The 19,262-nt window shown below is 40.9% G+C and overlaps 2 protein-coding genes across 2 annotated transcripts in view; one reads left to right on the forward strand and one right to left on the reverse strand.

Moving 5' to 3' along the window:
- Nucleotides 1-19,205, forward strand: part of THUMPD1 (THUMP domain containing 1) — a 32,644-nt gene extending 13,439 nt beyond the window's left edge. The window contains exon 6 of the transcript XR_007920204.2: nucleotides 1-19,205. The gene's annotated coding sequence lies outside the window, so the exon portion shown is untranslated.
- The window catches only part of ACSM4 (acyl-CoA synthetase medium chain family member 4), a 30,620-nt gene that overhangs the window by 5,859 nt on the left and 5,499 nt on the right, over nucleotides 1-19,262 (reverse strand). The window contains exons 2-11 of the mRNA XM_002711831.5: nucleotides 18,994-19,204; nucleotides 15,137-15,344; nucleotides 9,338-9,481; nucleotides 8,547-8,703; nucleotides 5,915-5,994; nucleotides 3,880-4,003; nucleotides 2,480-2,560; nucleotides 2,240-2,341; nucleotides 1,666-1,793; nucleotides 1,469-1,568 (exon numbers count right to left, since the gene is read on the reverse strand). Coding sequence (XP_002711877.2) covers nucleotides 1,469-1,568; nucleotides 1,666-1,793; nucleotides 2,240-2,341; nucleotides 2,480-2,560; nucleotides 3,880-4,003; nucleotides 5,915-5,994; nucleotides 8,547-8,703; nucleotides 9,338-9,481; nucleotides 15,137-15,344; nucleotides 18,994-19,204 — 1,335 coding nt within the window. The remainder of the gene's footprint in view (nucleotides 1-1,468; nucleotides 1,569-1,665; nucleotides 1,794-2,239; nucleotides 2,342-2,479; nucleotides 2,561-3,879; nucleotides 4,004-5,914; nucleotides 5,995-8,546; nucleotides 8,704-9,337; nucleotides 9,482-15,136; nucleotides 15,345-18,993; nucleotides 19,205-19,262) is intronic.

Genomic DNA, 19,262 nt, shown 5'->3' on the forward strand with positions numbered 1-19,262 from the left:
ACACATGAAGGGTTTTGGAACCAATGCGGAACACAGGTACTAATTACTTATTAATAGCTTGAATGATGACTTGCAAATACCAGACATCACCTACGAATGAAGCTCGGATATAATGATAAAGTGAGATTTGTGCGATCTAATAGAGATGAATGTTATGCGAGTGCAAGGAGTGCAGTTCGTACAGCTAAGTGCCACGTTCTAGTTTCATGTCATGCATATGTTTACCATTTCAGTCATACTGGTCCTATTTATTATACAGGAAATGAATTTATAGATGGTCACTTACTCTGTCAAATCCTCATTGCTGGAAGCGTACCGTAGTGGGATAAATGGAGGCTCTAGAGTATAAGATTTGAAGGGCATTTGAGGAGGCCTAATCTGGAAAGGATACTGTATCAGGAAAGACTGACTGATCTCTAAAAGGGCTTTCTTTTCTTGTATTTTTAAAAATAATTTTTGCATTTATATACAAGGACCACATTTCATGTATTTCATATGTACACATTTAGGAGCATCGTGGCCTTGTAGTTTTTGTTTCTCTCTGTAATGCTGTTTAAACTCAGCAGTTATCTAGTATTTGAGATAACTAAGCTTATTATATATTATTATTCATACATCAATTCCAGTTGGTGCTTACTTCAGCTGATCAGTTTCAATCAATTATATTAAGAGAATGAGAATGTGGTAGCAAGAGGAAAATACTTTGGAGCATGGAATAGATCAAGAGTTGAGAGTATATAGGAGGTGATAGTATGGTATCCGTAGTGTCACTGCAGTGGCTTACCGGTCTGTGAGAGGGAGATACAGAAAGAAATGTGTGAAAGGAGGATTTTAGATGCGCTGTTTTGACATCTTTCCACTTGCTGAGTCTGTAGGAAACTTTCACGGGGAAAGGAAGTCTGGCCAGTGGGCATACCGTTCCTGGGATCATGTTGGCTGGAGATGTGATCTAAGATAGCCAAAGGGGATCCTAAGATTTGTGTGAAATGATTGGAAAGAAAGCTTGCTGTTTTCCTAGAGGGGCGGGAAGGTTGCCGAGCTGTGTAAGTCTGGAATTGGTTGCTGTCAAGTAGAAAGAACAGGCTCAAATGGAGCCAACATAACAAATAGCAGAGCAAAACGAGGAGAAACTAACTCTTGCCAACTTCACATGAACCCTCGGATGTAGCTGTACCTGAATACCTCTTACTAATATGAACAAAAACATTTTTTTTCTTTTGAATTAAATGAGTTGATGGTTGAGTTTTTGCCACTCACCACTGAAAAATCCTAATATACCCCTTAAGGGACAGAATTCATTTGCTAAGTTGATTGCATAGGATACGTTTTTTTTTTTTTTTTTTTTTTGCCATATCTGTCCTCATTAATGAGAATTAAATGATTAATCTTGATGTGATGTTGAACATGGGTAAATGGATGGAACTTAAAAATATGCAATTGCTACTTTAATCAGTGGCATTCACTCTACCTCTCCCCGGATTGGATCTGGACTACTGACAACAGCCGATTCAACCACTGCCGGGTGCTCGATGAGTGCACTCTCCACCTCAAATGGCCCGATACGGTACCTGAGCGGGAAAAGAAAGCTTTGAGCACTGTCCCCCCGAGGAGGAGATCTCCTTCTCTGACAACTTGGGCCTTTCTAAGAGTGGCAGATGTACAAACCCAGAGGATATGATGACATCATCTGCTCTGCCGACAAACCAGAAGTACCCATCAGTGTCCATTACTCCTCTGTCTCCAGTGACATAGAAGTGTCCTCTGATTGTGGCAGCAGTCTTCTCTGGATTGTCCTAGTCATCAGAGATGGTATTTGGGGATTAGTTTGGATACAACAGAGATAGGGGTATGATACCCATTAAGTGACTAGTGCTTTACACATTGTACTTCTAAAGGAAATTAAGTTTTTTTCAAAAAAGATAATTCCTCCTACAAAATACAAAAGGTCTAAAAGGGTATAATAAAAATTAAACCTTTCTTCTGCCTCCAATGCCCCCAAATCCTCCCCAGGCCTCAGCCTTCCCAGTTTTCCTTGTGAGGACAAGCGCCGAACCTGTTTTCTTAGGCATGGACTACCATCTTTGCAGTACTCTCAGGTGGTACTCTCCCCATTTTACAGCCGAGGAAATAGACTTGGAATTTGTTACTTGCCCAGGGTTATATAGCAGGATATGGTGGAAATGAAATGTGAAACTCATGTCTGTATTAAAGTGTGATAGCACTATCCACAGGCTCATACCACGTATTCAGAGAAGAAACAGAAGGGCCGTGTGGACTTGACTCTGAGGGCAATTTCCCCCTCCTTGCCAGGTGGTAGGACACTGCCATTTTCATCTATAATCTAGAATGAAAGAAACAGTTCGGGTTATTAAAATGTTCTTTACACAAAATGGGAATGGGTTACGAATAGTTGTGTAGCAAGTAGCAGAAAACTGCAAAACCTTCTTTTGTGGGCCAGTGAGACATTTTCTCAACCCACCTGGACATCATAGGGCAGCACTCCTTTCCCCATTGAGCCTGGTTTAATTTCTTGTCCCTTCTGATTGGCACAAATTATTCCCTATTGAGAAGACATGTTTTATATATACGTGTGTAAAAATTCATTTTCTGTAGATATTTATATTATGACAATGAGACTTAAGATTCAGATCTGGATCATTTTCCCAATGTGCAGCTCATCTTCTGAAATGTGGTTTTAGGCCACTAGTCCTTTTTTTTTTTTTTTTTTTTTTTTTACATTTTAGGCTTTTATTCAGTGAGTTAAATCATAAGGGAGTGAGAGCTTTATCTAAGAGAGAGAGGTAAATCTGGGTTCATACCGAGCACCAGGAACCAGCCACGTGGAGGAGCATCTAGGCCAGGAAGCCTAGGGCGGGTGGCCCGAAGGCCACGTGCCCTGGAGGCGCAGGGCTACAGCCAGCCCTCTCCTGGCAAGAAGCCAGGGCCAAGAAGAGAAGGGCGGGACACACCATGTGCCAGGCTTTTAACCCACTTCCAAAGGGGAGTGGTTAATTAACCTGATTGGCCGGTGGGCACCCATGTGTGGCCAGGTAGGGGCATGAGGTCACACAGGGGTGGCCACTAGTTCTTAACTTTGAATGTACATCACAATCACCGGGAGTTTCTGATTTAGTGGGAGTAGGATGGGGGTCTAGGAATTTGCGTATCTTTTAAAAAACATTTATTTCGCTATTTTTAAAGTCAGAGTTAGGAGGCACAGAGAGAGAAAGATTTTCTATCTGCTGGTTCATTCCCCAGAAGGCCACAATGGTCAGTGCTGGCTCAGGCCAAAGCCAGGAGCATCCTCCAGATCTCCCATGTAGGTGACAGGGGCCCAAACTCTTGGGCCATCTTCTGCTGCTTTTCTCAGGCCATTAGCAGGGAGCTGGATCAGAAATGGAGCTGCTGGTACTCAAAGCAGCACCCATATGGGATGCCAGTGTCATGGGCAGTGGCTTTCCTCACTATGCTACATTGCCAGCCCCAGGAATGTGCATTTCTACCAAAACCCCAGATGGTGCTGATTCTGCTGGTGTGAGGACCACACTTTTGAAAACCACTTTAGACTCCATTAAGCACATCTTGGAATAGATTCCCCATGGAGGCACACAGGGGGGGTCCTTTCCAGCACAGTTATGACCTTCACCAACCCCTAAGACCCCTGAAATTTCTCCTTAATGGAGAGGGGGCAGAGAGACTGTGTGAAATAATCACAGCCTTCAGCCAAACCCAACTGAGCAATTCACAGGTTTTGCTAACAACTGACAAGGTAAAGTATTCTGGGAAACTAGAGCATGATTAGGGCACTTTAAGAGCTCAGTTGACAGTCATGGGGCTGAACAGCTCCCAGTATGTCCAACGTTGCTCTTGAAATAATACCACTTCTGTCTGTCCGTAGCCCTCGTACAGCTCCAGCCCAGTTTGTGCCTTCCACTGTTCCAGCACCTCTGGATTGAGTGGCTCTCCTCCGGTCAAGCAGTGCCGTAACTTCTTGAATTTATATCTGGAGAGACAGAATTGCATTTGGTCTTTGGGGAAAAAAAACCCAAGTAGCATTAACTGCAAGATAATTAGGACATTCAAGCAAGAAGCCAAGGAACTAGGAGAGGCAAGTCTTAGGAAAGTTCATTCAGTGAATATTTGTTGGACCCTTAACTATATTGCCAGACATTGTTCTGGGCACATAGGCATATTAGTGATTGAAACAATGATTTCTGAAGGAGCTTAAATCTTAGCAGGTGGAGAATTTAGCTGTTAAGGAAAAAGGTGGAAAAATACTAATGGAATTTTATGTATCATTGAGTATTTATTAGACAAATGATACAACCAATGATACAGCTGAGCAGGTGCTATGGTGAGACAGTTTCAGGAGAGCTCTTAGCATCCTCTCAACCTCTGTTTTACAGATAAGGAAACTGTAGCTCAGACAGGTTAAAGAACTTCCCCCAGACCCTCCAATTATAAAGGGGTGGTTTGGATATTCTGTGCTCTCCGTTACTACTCATAGTCTGGTGTCACCATGCCTCTGAGGTGGTTCTTAATCTCCTCCTTTGGGTGAAGTTGACTGAGGCTGAGCAAGGTCATCTTGAGTGTCTGAGGTCACACTTTTAGGAAAGAGCAGAGCCTTACATGATTGACTTTGAGCTTGGTCTTTTGTTTTGTGTGTGTGTGTGTGGTTTTTTTTTTTTTTTACATTTTATTTATTATTTATTCGAAAGGCAGAGTTACAGAAAGAAGGATGGAGAGAGGGAGGTCTTCCATTCGCTGATTCACTCCCCAGATGGCCACAACAGCTAGGGTTAGGCCAGAGTGAAGCCAGGAGCCTGGAACTTCCTCCAGATCTCCCTGGGATCCAAATATCTGGGCCATCCTCTGCTGCTTTTCCCCAGCCATTAGAAGGGCACTGGATTGGAAGTAGAGTAGCTAGGACGTGAACTGGTACCCATAGAGGATGCCAGCATCTCAGGCGGCAGCCTTACCCCTGCACCACAACATCAACTCCCTGAGCGTGATCTTTTAACCATTGGCCTTACTGGACTCAGCTGAGAAAGCCTGAGACAGCCCAGTTCTCATACGGTGAAGTTCCAGTGAGTGGAAGGTGTGGGCAAGACAGGAATCATGCATGTTCCAAGTAATCCATAAAGAGCTCCTGCAATTGCCCTTGAAATGTGAAGAAGATCACATTTTGAGGGCCACAAGGGAGCTGACACTGACTAAGAGAAGAGATGATTCATGTCTGATTTATTCTAATCACAGCACTTCCCTCCTGGGCATCCACACTTTGGTGGGGCAGAGGGTAGACAGGCCTGCACTACTCACATGGTTTCTCTCTTCCTTTCTCTTTCCCCCATGTATGCCATTTGAATTAGTTTAATAAATATACATTGCAGCTATTGGATGTTTGGGTAATTTGGATAAATTGAATATAACCTTCATTAGCTTTTCTTCAAAGAAGTATAAATCTATTTATTTTATGTTTCTGTTTTGTTTGGGCTGTTTCTAAATTACCATATTTCTAAAAGAGTGGTAGTAGTGGACAAACTTCTTTGCATGAGACTGTAGGATTTAGGTTGTCCTAGAAAAATGTCCAGTTGCCCCCTGGAAGCTATCCCAGTGGTTCTTAAGCTGAAGGATAATTTTGTCCCACCTCCCAGAGACACTGGGCAATGTCGAAGGACATCTCTGATTGTCCCAAATCAGGGGAGACACACTGGCATCTAGGAGGTGAAGGCTAGAGATGCACTCACGTATCCTCTACTCAATGCACTGGAGAGCTCCACATGACACAGAATTATTCAATCCAAAGTGACAATTATGATGAGATTGGGATCTCTCCTGTGTTGAAAGGGGGAGGGCTGTGATGCCAAATGATAGCTTTTGTGTGTGGTGCAAATGGAGATTTCTGCCCAAGTACCTCTTCAGGTCCTTCTGCACAAGCATCCGATACACAGTGGGAGCACTGCACAAAGTCGTGATGGGGTAAGTGGTAAGCGTCTGAATGGGAAAGAAAGACACAGATGTCAAAAGCAGTAAACTTGGGGCCACAACTAATGCATCTTCTCATTCTCTTTCATTAATTCATGCCCATCTCATGATCACTACTGAAACAAGAAAGCAAATATTTATCATTTATTACTATGTGACTGTGTGTTGGGAATTTCCAGTTGTTGGAAAGAAGTGTATGTTTTAGAAACAGACATACACAAATTTAACAAGTAATTGATTCACTTGTGGAGTTTCAGAACAACTCAAGGTATGAACTGGTGCTATGGTTTGAAAAAGATTTGGCTGCTGAATTCATACAGTTATTTAAACCCCAAAGTCATAAACTAATGATACTAAGAGGATGGAAACTAAATCCAATTATGGTGTTTAGGAGTGGGGCCTAGTGAGCGGACCTTAGGCCACTGGGGGCGAGCCCTCAGAAGGCTGTTCTTAGGAGAGGTTTAGTTATAAAAATCTGAGTCGGGCCCAGCTGTTTATTCTGCTTCCTGGCTCACTCTGTGATGGTTCCTCTGCACCTGCTTCCTCTTCGCCATACGTCAGCCTCATCAGATACCAAACCAGTAGGGCCTGCCTGATCTTGGACTGTGAACATCCAAAACCGTGATCCAAAATAAACTTCCTTAGTAAGCAGCATAAGTATTTTGAAAGCTGACAATTTTTTATTTTACTTCAGGGCTACAAGTTACCTTCCATAGTGGAATTTTATAACCTCTGCCTGTACAGGAGTACTTTAAAAGTTCATAGGAAATGAAATGAAAAATAGTTTATTATGGTACACATAAATTTTGAACTCCACATCTAATTTTTTTTCATAATAAACATTTTCTGTGAACATTTTAGAGACTCCTCATATACTCATATAGTCACATATAGCACTTACTCTGAATGTATAAAATAACCTACTGGGCCCTTCTTAGCATAATTCCTGTAAAAGGATATGTCCTTTTGTGTGGATGGATAAAGGCAGACATATGCATTTTTCAAGGCCTTTTTTTAAAGATTTATTTTTACTTTATTTATTTATTTATTTTTACTTTATTTGAAAGGCAGAGTTAGAGAGAGAGGGTGAATGAGAGAGAGAAAGGTCTTCCATCTGCTGGTTCACTCCCTAAATAGCCACATCAACCAGAGCTGGGCTAGGCTGTAGCCAGGAGTCAGGAGATTCTTCCAGATCTCCCACATGGGTACAAGGACCCAAGCATGTGGGCCATCTTCCACTGCTTTCCCAGGTGCATTTGTAGGGAGCTGGATTGGAAGTGGAGCAGCCAGTTCTAGAACTAGCACCCATATGGGATGCCAGCATCGCATGCGGCAGCTTGACCACAACGTTGGCCTTTTCTTAATGGCTTAAATTTTTGGGAACTCAATTAAACCTCCAATTCCTTAAATCATGTAATGGTGTAGGCATCTTAAATCTAGAGAAATACTAGTGTTTTAGAGGTCCTCTTTCTAGAGGAACAAGTTTCACCATGTCATTTAACATATTGACAATGTGTATGAAATGTAAGCTTTTGAGAGACGACTCTCAAGATGTGTGTATAGGCTATCTTGATTGTCATAGAATAACTTTATCTATAAATGAGTACCTCTACTGTGTACACTTGGTTCCTAGATTCTAATTGCTTTTTTCTAAGTGTAATGTATTTATTTAAGAATAGAATAAATTTATGAAGGCTTTTATAGCATTTAAAATTAACTTTGATAGTACTTAAAAATTTCTGCTTTGTAAAGCAAAAATTATTATTTTAGAAATGTAGTTTTTGAAACTGTAGAGTTAACTTATCTTCTTCATTGCACTTTGCACACTTCAGGTAGAGGTCCCAATTCTTATGATATCCTACATTTCTGTTAAGACCCTCAAACTGCCTTCTCAAATCAGTTAGCAGAATAATTTGGTGAACAGCTTCTGTTCACACACAGGTGTGGTAGGTATTTAATAATACTTACATAATTAAACTGAATTGATTTTTCTTGGTTGAAAAACAGCTGTACTGATCACATTTTTCTATAGGCTAAAGCCATCTGATATCCTAGTCTAGTCATCTTTGGCCAAGAAGGCAAATGCCTGGTTTCCAAAAGAGTGTTGTGTTCTGAGAATTAAGAAAGTGAGAAACACAGGGTGAGAGGATAATAGAAGTAGCTACTCTGGGAGAAAGGCCACCACACCCTTAATCTCCACTCAGGAATTAAGATTTACCAGCTATTATATTTGTTTCATTGAATCAGAAATGAAAGATTTGTTTAGACTGGAGAATTGTAATCTATTATTTAGAACCAGGCTACAGATTAGAGTGGTCGCAGCCACAGATTCAGTGACACTAGCAAATTCTCAGCAATTTGAAGCAGTAATCTGGATCTCATGCCTGTATTGTGGATGTTCCCCCAAGACTCTGTTAAATATTTTCAAAAGCCAAGTAGACTTTGCTTCTTTAAAAGAATGATTACAAGAAGCCTAGCCTGCTGAAGAGATTATGTCTCTGTGGCCTCTGGGGGATATGGAGGAGCTGTAAAGGCAAACGTAGCTGAAGGTCATGACTCACATCTAGGAAAGTGTCCGTGTCAAACTGGGCCATCCGATGCACAAAAACACAGGCCCCCTGAAGCCAAGAAGAAAACACGCTGCCAATGGCAGCCTTGATCCAGCCAGTGTCTGACATGTTCCATATGATATCTGAGGACTTCAAATCCAGCCAGTATCTAAACAGACAAAAATAAATAAATACATTGGAAAGCATTTGGAAAGCAAGCAAACTTGCCCTAGAACCTTGTTGGTGGTCTGAGAGTGAACTGGGAGGCTGGTTTAGCACAGTTTTCTGAGTTTGCCTATTGAGGTGATGACTATTTATTGACCAGATACTACGTGCCAGGCATTGCTTCATAATAGTGATCAAAGGAGAGCAGAACTCTTATTTTATGGAAATGGATAATAATTATACAACAAAGTGAGTTAAGTATATAAATAAATATTGTCATTTCAGATAATGATAAATTCTATGCAGAAAATAAAACAGGGTATTATGAGAGTTTCACATTAATCTTTCTTGGAGTAAGGCCTTTCTGGGTGGGTAGATTTGCCTGAAATGAGGAGAAGGAGCCAGACACGGTATCATGGGATTGAATCAGTATTTATTACTAAATTCTTGCTTAATTGGTTGGTTAGATGGTGCCATTTACTGAGCTAGGGGTGAGGCAGGGACAGCAAGAGTTCTGTTTTATAGATGTGATTTTGAAGATAGCTTATTGCCATTCAAGAAGAGGTGTCAGTTAGGCAGTTTGATATGCATATTAGCAACTCAGACATAATTTACTGAAAGCAGAATCCTCTCCCTACCTTCCACAAAGGGTGTATCCAATGCCAAGACTGCTTTGAGAGTGCTGTGCCATCTTGGGAGAGCCTGTGGTCCCACTGGTGAAATAAATGGCCATTGGTTCTTGACTTCCTGTCTCTACACAGCTATGCTCTTCAGAGGCAGACCTGCAAAACATGGACCCCAAGATGGTGGCAAAAATTGGAAGAGTAGTATCGATGTTGATATTTCTTTTCTCTACTACTTGGCCATCTTGTTAACCAGAAAAGAGTTAATGGAACTGAACCTGATCCAAAGCTTCCCTTGAGGAACTCCTCTATCTTGGAGGGACTTTGAAGATCAGTACAAAGATTTAACAACTCAAATATTCCTCTTCTTTTCTTAGCTTCATCTTCCTATAAGCCAATTAAATACCCAAAATAGCTTTCCATATAGGTAACCAATGAACCTTCATTTCCTTTATTTAAACATAATTTCCTAAGTGATTTTTTTTAAAAGATGTATTTATTTAATTGAAAGACAGAGTTAGAGAGGGGAGCGGGAATCTTCTACCCACTGGCTTATTTCCCTAATGATTACAATGGCTGGGGCTGGGCCCGACAAAAACCAGGAGTCTGGAACCCCATCTGGGTCTCTCATATGGGTGGCAGGGGCCCATGTACTTGGGCTATCTTCTGCTGCTTTCCCAGGCTCATTAACAGGGAGCTGGATAGGAAGCAGGGCAGCAAGAACTTGAACTGGCACTCATATGGGATACTGGCATTGAAGTGCACCACAATGCCAGACCCTCTAAATGATTTAAATTTTTTTTTTAGTTTAAAAAATCTATGAATTTTTAAAAATAAATATTGAATCTTTGTAAATTAATATTTCAGAATCTTTTATACTTAAAGGAAGATCCTTTGGCTTTTGAATCAAACTTTTACATAGCTTTTGTTCCGTATCTTCAGCATGTTTGGAACATATCTGAAACCACCCTACCCATCATACTGAGAATGGCATGATGGAAAGATGAATGACTTGGGTCCATGTTAACTTCATCAAACACTGAATCAGTCAACCCTCCCTCAGTTCATCTTGCCTCTGTGCTTCTTATTTGTGAGATAATAGAATTCTTTGTATTGTTTCAGTCACTTCTTGGGTTGCTAAAACCAAAAGTATTCTAACTGGTAACAATCTCTATAAGATTGTGTGTAGATAGTACCAACAGTTCCTTTGATCTACTTCTGTATAAGTACATATGCCATCCCCTCATTTTGAAGGGTGGACCAGGTATCCTCTCCTTGCATCTGGGCTGGCCTTGTGACTTGCTTTGATGACTACAATATGGCCAAAATTCTGGGATTTCTCAGCCCAGGCCTCAAGAGACTTTATAACCTTCCCTTTCCCTGGGATAGATGTGGGACAACACAACAACCATAGTTCAAACTGCCCTGCTGGAAGAGGAGACCATGTGCGGCACAACGGAGGAGCCTGAACTGACAGGCAGCAGATGAACTCTCCATGGGTGCTCCAGCCCTAGTAAATACCAGCTGCCCTGCTGAGCCCTGTGTGCTTTTCTGACCTGAAGGACCATGAGCAAACAAAGTGATTGCTGCCCTGCATCACTAAGTTTGGGGATGGCTTGCTACTCAGTGATACATAACTGATTTAATATCTAAGAATTTTTGAGACTCTTGTATCATATTCTTAAATTCCCTGGTTGAAGGAAATAGGGACAAGGATGCCATTTTCATTAATCTTGATAATAAATTCGTAAGATTGCCATTGAAACTATAAGCCGAAGAGGATTATTATATACATATACTATATTGTCAAAAATAATTTCATGAAATATTAACATGGCTTTCTTGGTAGCCTAATTTCTTCCCCCAAAATAGAAAAATAATACTCAGTTGCACTGATTTTCAGTATAAATGTAGGATGAAGTCACAACGTTTGGCTAGAAACAGGAGGGTTTCCTCACAGTGTCTAACACACTGGTGATGGTGGGAAGGCAGTAAACTCAACACAAATGGAAAATGCTTGATATTGGGGTTTCTTTGTTTTTGTTTTTAACTAAAAAATAAAAAAGATACAATCTGTGAGTGACAGGGAGATGTTCAAGCAGTGATTCTATTGACTGACGTCATTTGCCCTGGACATCTGAGTTCTGAGTTCTCTTTTCATATTTTTGGAGTTGACTACATATCGATGACTTCCAGATTTGTATCTTTACCTCCATAAGTCTAAGGCTCATATACCCCCTGATAGAATTTGAATTTTCACACACCTTTCGAACTCAGTATGTCCAACTCTGAACTCATTGTCTTAACCTCCTGTGCTAGCTCTTCCTCCAGCTTATTAGTTAAGTCCCCATCTACCCAACCACCCATATGAAAAAGCAGGTCAGCCTTAATGAATTCTTCCTTCAACTTCTGTGTCCCATCAGTCTCTCCAAGTCCTGCTGGTTCTTTAGTTTGCTCCCTTTCCTCCATCGTATTCACCAGAGCTCAGATTTAGATCTGCATAGTCTCTACCCTAGATTAGGCTGTACGATGGTGTCTAGGTCCAACTTGATCCTCCTCAAATTCATCCTTTATACAGTTGCCAGAGGAATCTGTTTAAAATCCAAAATCAACCTTGATCATTTGCTTATTAAAAGCCATCAATGGTTCACATATTTTTAATATTTAGCATGGCATTTGAAATATTTCACAGTCTGGCCTCTTCTTCTTCCAACCTTCACTCAGACTCATATTTAGTTATACAGCTACCCAGAAGGGCTTTAGTCCATTTCTTGCACACTTCAGTGTGTTTTGTTTTTGGGTGGGTTGGTTTTGTTCTCTTTTGTTTTTGCTCATGTTGTTCCTGTGCCTAGAACACTATATTGATTCCCTCAAGATCAGAACACAAGATTATTAGCTCATAGTACTAGGACAGAAAAAGAAAAGATTAATCCCGCCTATAATTTTACACTTTCTCTATCCCATCATGAATAATCTAGGAAGTTGTTCATGGTCTCGTATCCTTGGGAGCAGAAGGGTGCGAGGCCATGTAATTAACTCCTTGAATGGAAAATTGACTCTAACTATGTAACATTAAGCCTCATTATTGCTTTGTGTGGTTTCCTGAAACACAATTATCCCTACCTTAGCTTTTAGAGAAACAAGAAATCCATGGCCTTTTTGAAATTATACCACTCCAGAATTGTTTGTTTGAAGTGGAAGTTCCCTCCAACTTGAAAACCTCCCCGCAAAATGTACACGTTTCAATGTGAAATCCATGAGAGTTTGCAGTCCTTTTCAATCTGTTAATTTTAAGGCCTCTTGCAGACTCAGTAGAATGTTGCAGAGTTGTTCAGGACAAGAGTCTCTGAAGTGAGGCCAGGCTGTGGCATAGCAGGTGAAGCCGCCACCTGCAGTGCCGGTATCCTAAGTGGGTGCCAGTTTGAATCCAGGCTGCTCCACTTCTGATCCTGCGATTTGCTGTCGCCTAGGGGGGCAGTGGAGGATGCCCCAAGTACTTGAGCCCCTGTACCTGCGTGGGAGACCAGAGGCAGCTACTGGCTCCTGGTTTCAGATCAGCCCAGTTCTGGCCATTGCAGCCATTTGGGGAGTGAACCAGTGGATGGAGGACTTCTCTCTCTCTCTTTCTCTCTCTCTCTGCCTCTCTGAAACTCTGCCTTTCAAATAAAAATCTTTTTTTAAAAAAAAGGGGTCTCTGAAGTGGGGGTGCTTGTTGCTCAGGGAGTGTGCAGGGCAACACTTACAAGGAAGAAAATAAAGGAACTTCCTTTATCTGTATCTTTTTACTCATTTTCTAAAGCTTCCATTTCTGGTATTTGTATAATTCACAGAAGTACATGTACACCATTTATAAACACATACATACATACATACATACATAGATGTGTTAGGGAGTGTGTTAAAAATATTTTACTGGTGGAGATGCATATTTGATTAATCAGAATACCACTGCCTTAGGAATCATGACACTGTTGAATGACTTTGTTAAGTTGAATTTGGTAATAGCAGTGATAATTACTGTAATATTTATGGAGTAATTACTGTGTGCCAGACATTATGCTAAGCATTCTATATACTTTATTGCACTTGATTCTACAAGCCCATGAAGTAGATACTATTTTTATCCCCATTTTATGGGTAGAATACAGAGTTTCAAAAATTTACTTGATTTTCCCAAGGTTACACAGCTTATAAAAGACACAAACAGGATTCACTAATGTGGCCCTTGGGAGAGAATTCGAAAATTGACCAATCGAATTTTGTTTACGTTAATTAGTGGGATAAAATTTCATCCTTACAATGGAAACTGCCCTATTATTCAAAGGATTTATATACCTTCCCTTTCTATAAACTTCTCTGGAAGGATTTTTTTTTTTTTAAAGATAGAAGTTATTTAACACCTCTTTGAAAAATAATGCCATTAATTAACATTTTATTCACTTAACAGCTCAGGAAGCATTTTCTCATATTTTCTCATATTGGCTTATTTTACCCTCAAAACAACGTGAGATCCATATAGTATAAATACCTATGAAAACTGAATTAAATGATCTGTTTTGTTCATTCATTTATTCGGTAAATATTTATAAAGCACCAGCTCTGAGTTAGGGACTGGGGCTAAAGTGATCAGACAAAGTCTCTACTTTCGTGGAGCTTATAATTTAGGACAGGCCTTGGTAAACTTTTTCTTTCTTTTTTCTTCTTTCTTTCTTTCTTTCTTTCTTTTTTTTGACAGGTAGAGTTACAGACAGTGAGAGAGAGAGACAAAGAGAAAGGTCTTCCTTCCATTGGTTCACTCCCCAAGTGGCCAAAACGGCTGGCGCTGCGCCCATCTGAAGCCAGGAGCCAGGTGCTTCTTCCTGGTCTCCCTTGCGGATGCAGGGGCCCAAGCACTTGGGCCATCCTCCACTGCCCTCCCGGCCACAGCAGAGAGCTGGACTGGAAGAGGAGCAACCGGGACTAGAACCTGGCACCCATATGGGATGCTGGCGCCACAGGTAAAGGATTAACCAAGTGAGCCACGGTGTCGGCCCTGGTAAGCTTTTTCTATAATGAGGCAGATAGCAAATATCTCAGGCTTTTTGTGCATGTGCCCCATGCACAAGGCAGGCTTTGTACAATGACTCAGCTCTGATGCAGTAACATGAAAGCCACCATAGCCAATGTGTAAACAAATGGGCCTGACTGAGTTCATATGAAACTATTTACAAAAACTGGTGGTGGGCCGGATTTGGCCTACAAACACTCGTGTGGCAACCAGTACCCTGGAGGAGAAAACCAGACTCTAAATAAAGGAACAAGTGAAGGGACATGATGACTCTGATAGTGATCAGTGCTATCCAGGGCTATCCAGTGATAGAGTGGCTTGAAGGTCTGCTGTAGATAGGGTAGTCAGGGAGAGCCTCACTCAGGAGAACACGCTGAGCTCTAATCAGACAGCAAGGAGCCAGCTGTGAAGAGGACTGGGAAAGAGCATTCCAGGAAGAAGAAACAACAAGTGCAGAGACCCTGATGTCTCTACATGCTTGAATAATAAGAGAGAGTGTGGTGACAGATTGGTCAGGAGAAGTTAGGCCAGGGTCAAGCCTTGTAAAATATTCATCATGGCCATGGTAGGAAGCAGGAAAATGGAGGCCAATCCTCCATTTAAAGCCTTCTGCCCTTAAATTCTTTTATTGGATTATTTTCTGAGAAAGAGCCTGGGTCAACTCACAGTATTTCTGAGTCCTTGGAGACAAGGAGACTCCAGGATGTAGCTGTGATGTAGCTGTGATTTGTTGCTCGTGCTGCAGGTAAGCTGGGAAAAATACTCACTGAAATAGCTCCTGGAAGCTGAGCCACCCATTCCGGCTCTCTGGAGACACCAGGAGTTTGGTCTTCAGATGAGGACACTCTGACACGATGGACTCCACCGCTGGGGCCACTTCCTCACTGGCCACAATGCACTTGGCCTTGGACACGCGTAGCCGGTAGAGGATATCTTTTGCTGTCAGCTGGGTTGTTCCCGGCATAAAGACAAGCCCTGGGAAGGACAGAGAACCCTGAGCTGAATAGAACTGTTGCCCAATAGTTAAGACTCTGTGGGTGGGGAGAAGCTTCAGAGTCCAGCCATCAACTATTCCCTCTTTGGTCCCCAATGGTGTCCCACAGGACCCTGATCACTGGGTGATCCTTAGAGCACTGGCTTTGGTCTAATCTCCTGGCCTTACAACTTACTAGCCTGTGACCTTGATCACTCTGGGACTTCTTGTCCTTATTTGTAAAGTGGAGATAATAGTAATAAGTATTTGGCATTTAGTAGGTGTTATAATGGTGGGCCATTATGTAACATTGTAACGTACTATTTGATCATTATTTTGAAACACTTCAATAGCACTTTACAGCTCATAACACTTTATAAACACTATCTTGTTCTATACTCTAAACCAATGATCTCCAAAGTGAATTTTGCAAGGCAACCCATTGGAAATGAGTAAAAAAAATTACTGGAGTTAAGTAAAATTAATGAGTTACTAGAATTCTTTTTATGTTTTTATCTCATTTTTATATATGTTGCATAATATACATAGTATATTTGTGCACTAGAATAGTATAAATAACTCAGATAAGTCGATCTTGTCCTAAGTGTTTTTTATTGATTTTATAAGCAAAAACGCGTAGACTCTTTTCTAAGCAACCCTTGAAGGTCCATGCAGTTGTTGCCATTTGATGGAATCTGAGATTTGGCTGTTGAGTAGCCAAGCCAGCTGTCAAATTGTGGATCCCAGAGATCTGGCATCGTCCATGCTTGCACAGACTAAGTTGGCCATGTTTCTTTTATCCCAACTTCTCACTCATCCTAAACATTAGCTTGAAATGGACTTTTCCTCATGAGAATAATATATGAGGGCTCTTCAAAAGGTTCATGGAAAATGTACATTTTCTTAAGTACCTTCAGAATGGCAGAATTAGATGAAAGACACAAAGCTGGTGATTTACGTTTTCTAAAGTGAATCAGTGGGGAAGAAATGGAATTTATATAAAGTAGAACAGACAGCCACAACCATTTATTGAGCACTTACTAGAAGCCTGTTATCTCACTTAAAATTAATCCTAGTGCATAGATGACAACTTGCCCAGTGGTTGTATTATCAGCAAATGACAGAGCCAATATTCACAATACATTGTCCAGACTGCTAAGACCTGTGTCAAATACTAGAGTACTTATTTCTTGGTGATTTCCCTGAAGTTAGCGAAATAGGGAGATGGGGAATTGAATTCCTAGGAAAGTTTATTTTATTGAGTATATTTTGAATGCTCTCAGATGTCATCCCATCCTGAAGAAAGAAAGAAATATGCGAGAATGAAGAAGTTGGTTAAGAAAATACCTCAGAGCATCTCAGAATGTTACTCAATATAAAATATAATTTATTCTATAAACCACTAAATGACTCACAAATAGTTTGTACTCTTGATGGATTTGTGATGTGAAGATGCTCAATGGCTAGACCTCTGACTTGAGAACCTAGTGAAAGTTTTCTTCTAGTGGATTTCAGATAGCAAGTATCTTGGACTTTAGTGATACACTTTACAGCAAAAGCAAAAAGTTTTATGATGTGGTATAGTAAAAGCAATCCCCACATTCACACAGAAGACCTAATGATTATGAGTTAGAAAACAATCTTTGCCGCCGGCGCCGCGGCTCACTAGGCTAATCCTCCGCCTTGCGGTGCCGGCACACAGGGTTCTAGTCCCATTCAGGGCGCCAGATTCTGTCCCAGTTGCCCCTCTTCCAGGCCAGCTCTCTGCTATGGCCAGGGAGTGCAGTGGAGGATGGCCCAAGTGCCTGGGCCCTGCACCCCATGGGAGACCAGGATAAGTACCTGGCTCCTGCCATCAGATCGGCGCAGTACGCCGGCCGTAGCACGCTGGCCGTGGCGGCAATTGGAGGGTGAACCAACGGCAGAGGGAGACCTTTCTCTCTGTCTCTCTCTCTCACTGTCTACTCTGCCTGTCCAAAAAATAAACAAACAAACAAACAAATAAATAAATAAAAAAGATAGCATTGCCACAGGGCAATAACCTAAGACCAATATAATAATAATAAATATGTATTATAACAATAGAAGACAAATAGCCTAATCTCAGGACCAGATGGAGGATGTAACTGAGATTCTGAGGGTTGTGGAGCCAGGATGGGCTCAAATCAGCAAAGGAGAACACGGAGTCATGAGCCGTGTATTATGAAGCTTCTCCTAGGAAAAGTTCAACAATCAAAGATTATAAGAAGAGCATTTGTAAAAGAAAAATATAAATGGCTAATAAAAAAAATACGAAAAAAAAAAAGAAAACAATCTTTAACTTCTTGCTTTACATTTAATTAAATGTTTTAAAGCATTTTTTTTGTGTTTGGGGTTATTTTTTGGCATATCATAAGTTGTGTATGTTATGTTAAGTAGTATTAAATACATTTTGTAACAAATAAAACCACCCTTAATCTCCCAACCCACAATTGGTTTCACATTTGCAATTTCCCCTTTAGAGTTAACACAAAAATTTTATTTTTTGCTGGTTTTATTTAATATTGGCAGTAAGAGCACTTTCAACATCATTTTAAAATCTCTATTATGTTAATATTATATTATCCTTATTATAAATTATCTTTTCAGTGCTATCTCATCAAATTGAGGTATCATAATTTCAATAAGCATGACTCAAATGAACTTAGTTCTCAGCTAAGTTATAGTATATTTAGTCATTCTATTTGTTTCTAATTTTTTACTATATTAATGATATTGCGAAAAGCATCTTTATAGTCATCTATCTCTTGGTGTTTTATTTATTTTTAATTGATGTATAAACATTTATGTCATGTTTTAGAGCAGAGGGATTGGCCAAGCTTTCTAAGTAAAGATTCAGACAGTAAATATTTTAAGCTTTGCAGGTCACAGGATCTCTGCCTCAGTAGCAGTTCTGCTGCTGCAGAACAAAGGGAGCCGCAATATGTAAATGAGCAGGGCTGTATTCCATTAGAACTTCAGTTACAACATCCGATGGCCAACCTGGGGACCAGGGTGTGCTGACCCCTGTCCTAAAGGGGAAAAGAATCCTGTTGGAATGTTTATTGGAGGTACATTATAAATAACTACTTTGTGAGAAAATGTGTCATGAGATACATTCATCTTTTTCTCTGGAAAGAGGCAGAGATTTTCCAACCGAGGTTTGCAGCTGTAGTCTAACACTGCTAGCATTCTCAGATGATGTTTATTCTTTTTGTATTTCCATGTCTGGAGAAGTAAATTCTCCAGCACTTTCAGAGAAGTAAATGCTGGGTCATTTTGATGAACATGTCATGATCCAGAACTACAAAGAAGCAGTTGGTACTCCCGTTTGCTTTTTTAGAGCTTTGAGTTTAAATCCTAATTGCATAGCTTTCCAGATATGTGACTTTGGCAAACTTCTTAACTTCTCTGAACTTTGGTTTCATCTGCAAAAAAACAAAGCAAAACGAATACCCACTTCTTAAGGTGGTTATTATTACATTGTAACTACTCTTAATTTCAACTCTGCTTCCCCTGTCCTCTCTCTCTGTGTGTGCTCTAAGTACAGGTTTACTCATAGCTGACATTTCAGAAAAAGACTCAGTCTCTCAGTTTTGGCATGATTTAGAAATGTTCGATATTGGCACCAACCTGTCCTCATGCAAGCCACATTTACCAGCCACCACTCTGGGATTCGGGGCAGGATCACGGCCACTCGGTCTCCTCTCTGCAGGCCGCAGGGCTTGGTGAGTACGTTGGCAGCCTTTCGAGACAAGGTGCCCAGTTCTCTGAAGCTCCATTTCACCTCATCCCCTCTGCCATTCACCCACCAGAGGGCTGGATTGGCTGGTCTCTCCCCTGCCTGCCAGGGATGTGTGAGAAAGAGAGGCAAAGGCTTACATGACTGGTTACAAGATAGA

Source organism: Oryctolagus cuniculus, chromosome 19 (genome assembly GCF_964237555.1).
Source record: "Oryctolagus cuniculus chromosome 19, mOryCun1.1, whole genome shotgun sequence".
In the NCBI taxonomy this organism is placed as follows: domain Eukaryota; kingdom Metazoa; phylum Chordata; class Mammalia; order Lagomorpha; family Leporidae; genus Oryctolagus; species Oryctolagus cuniculus.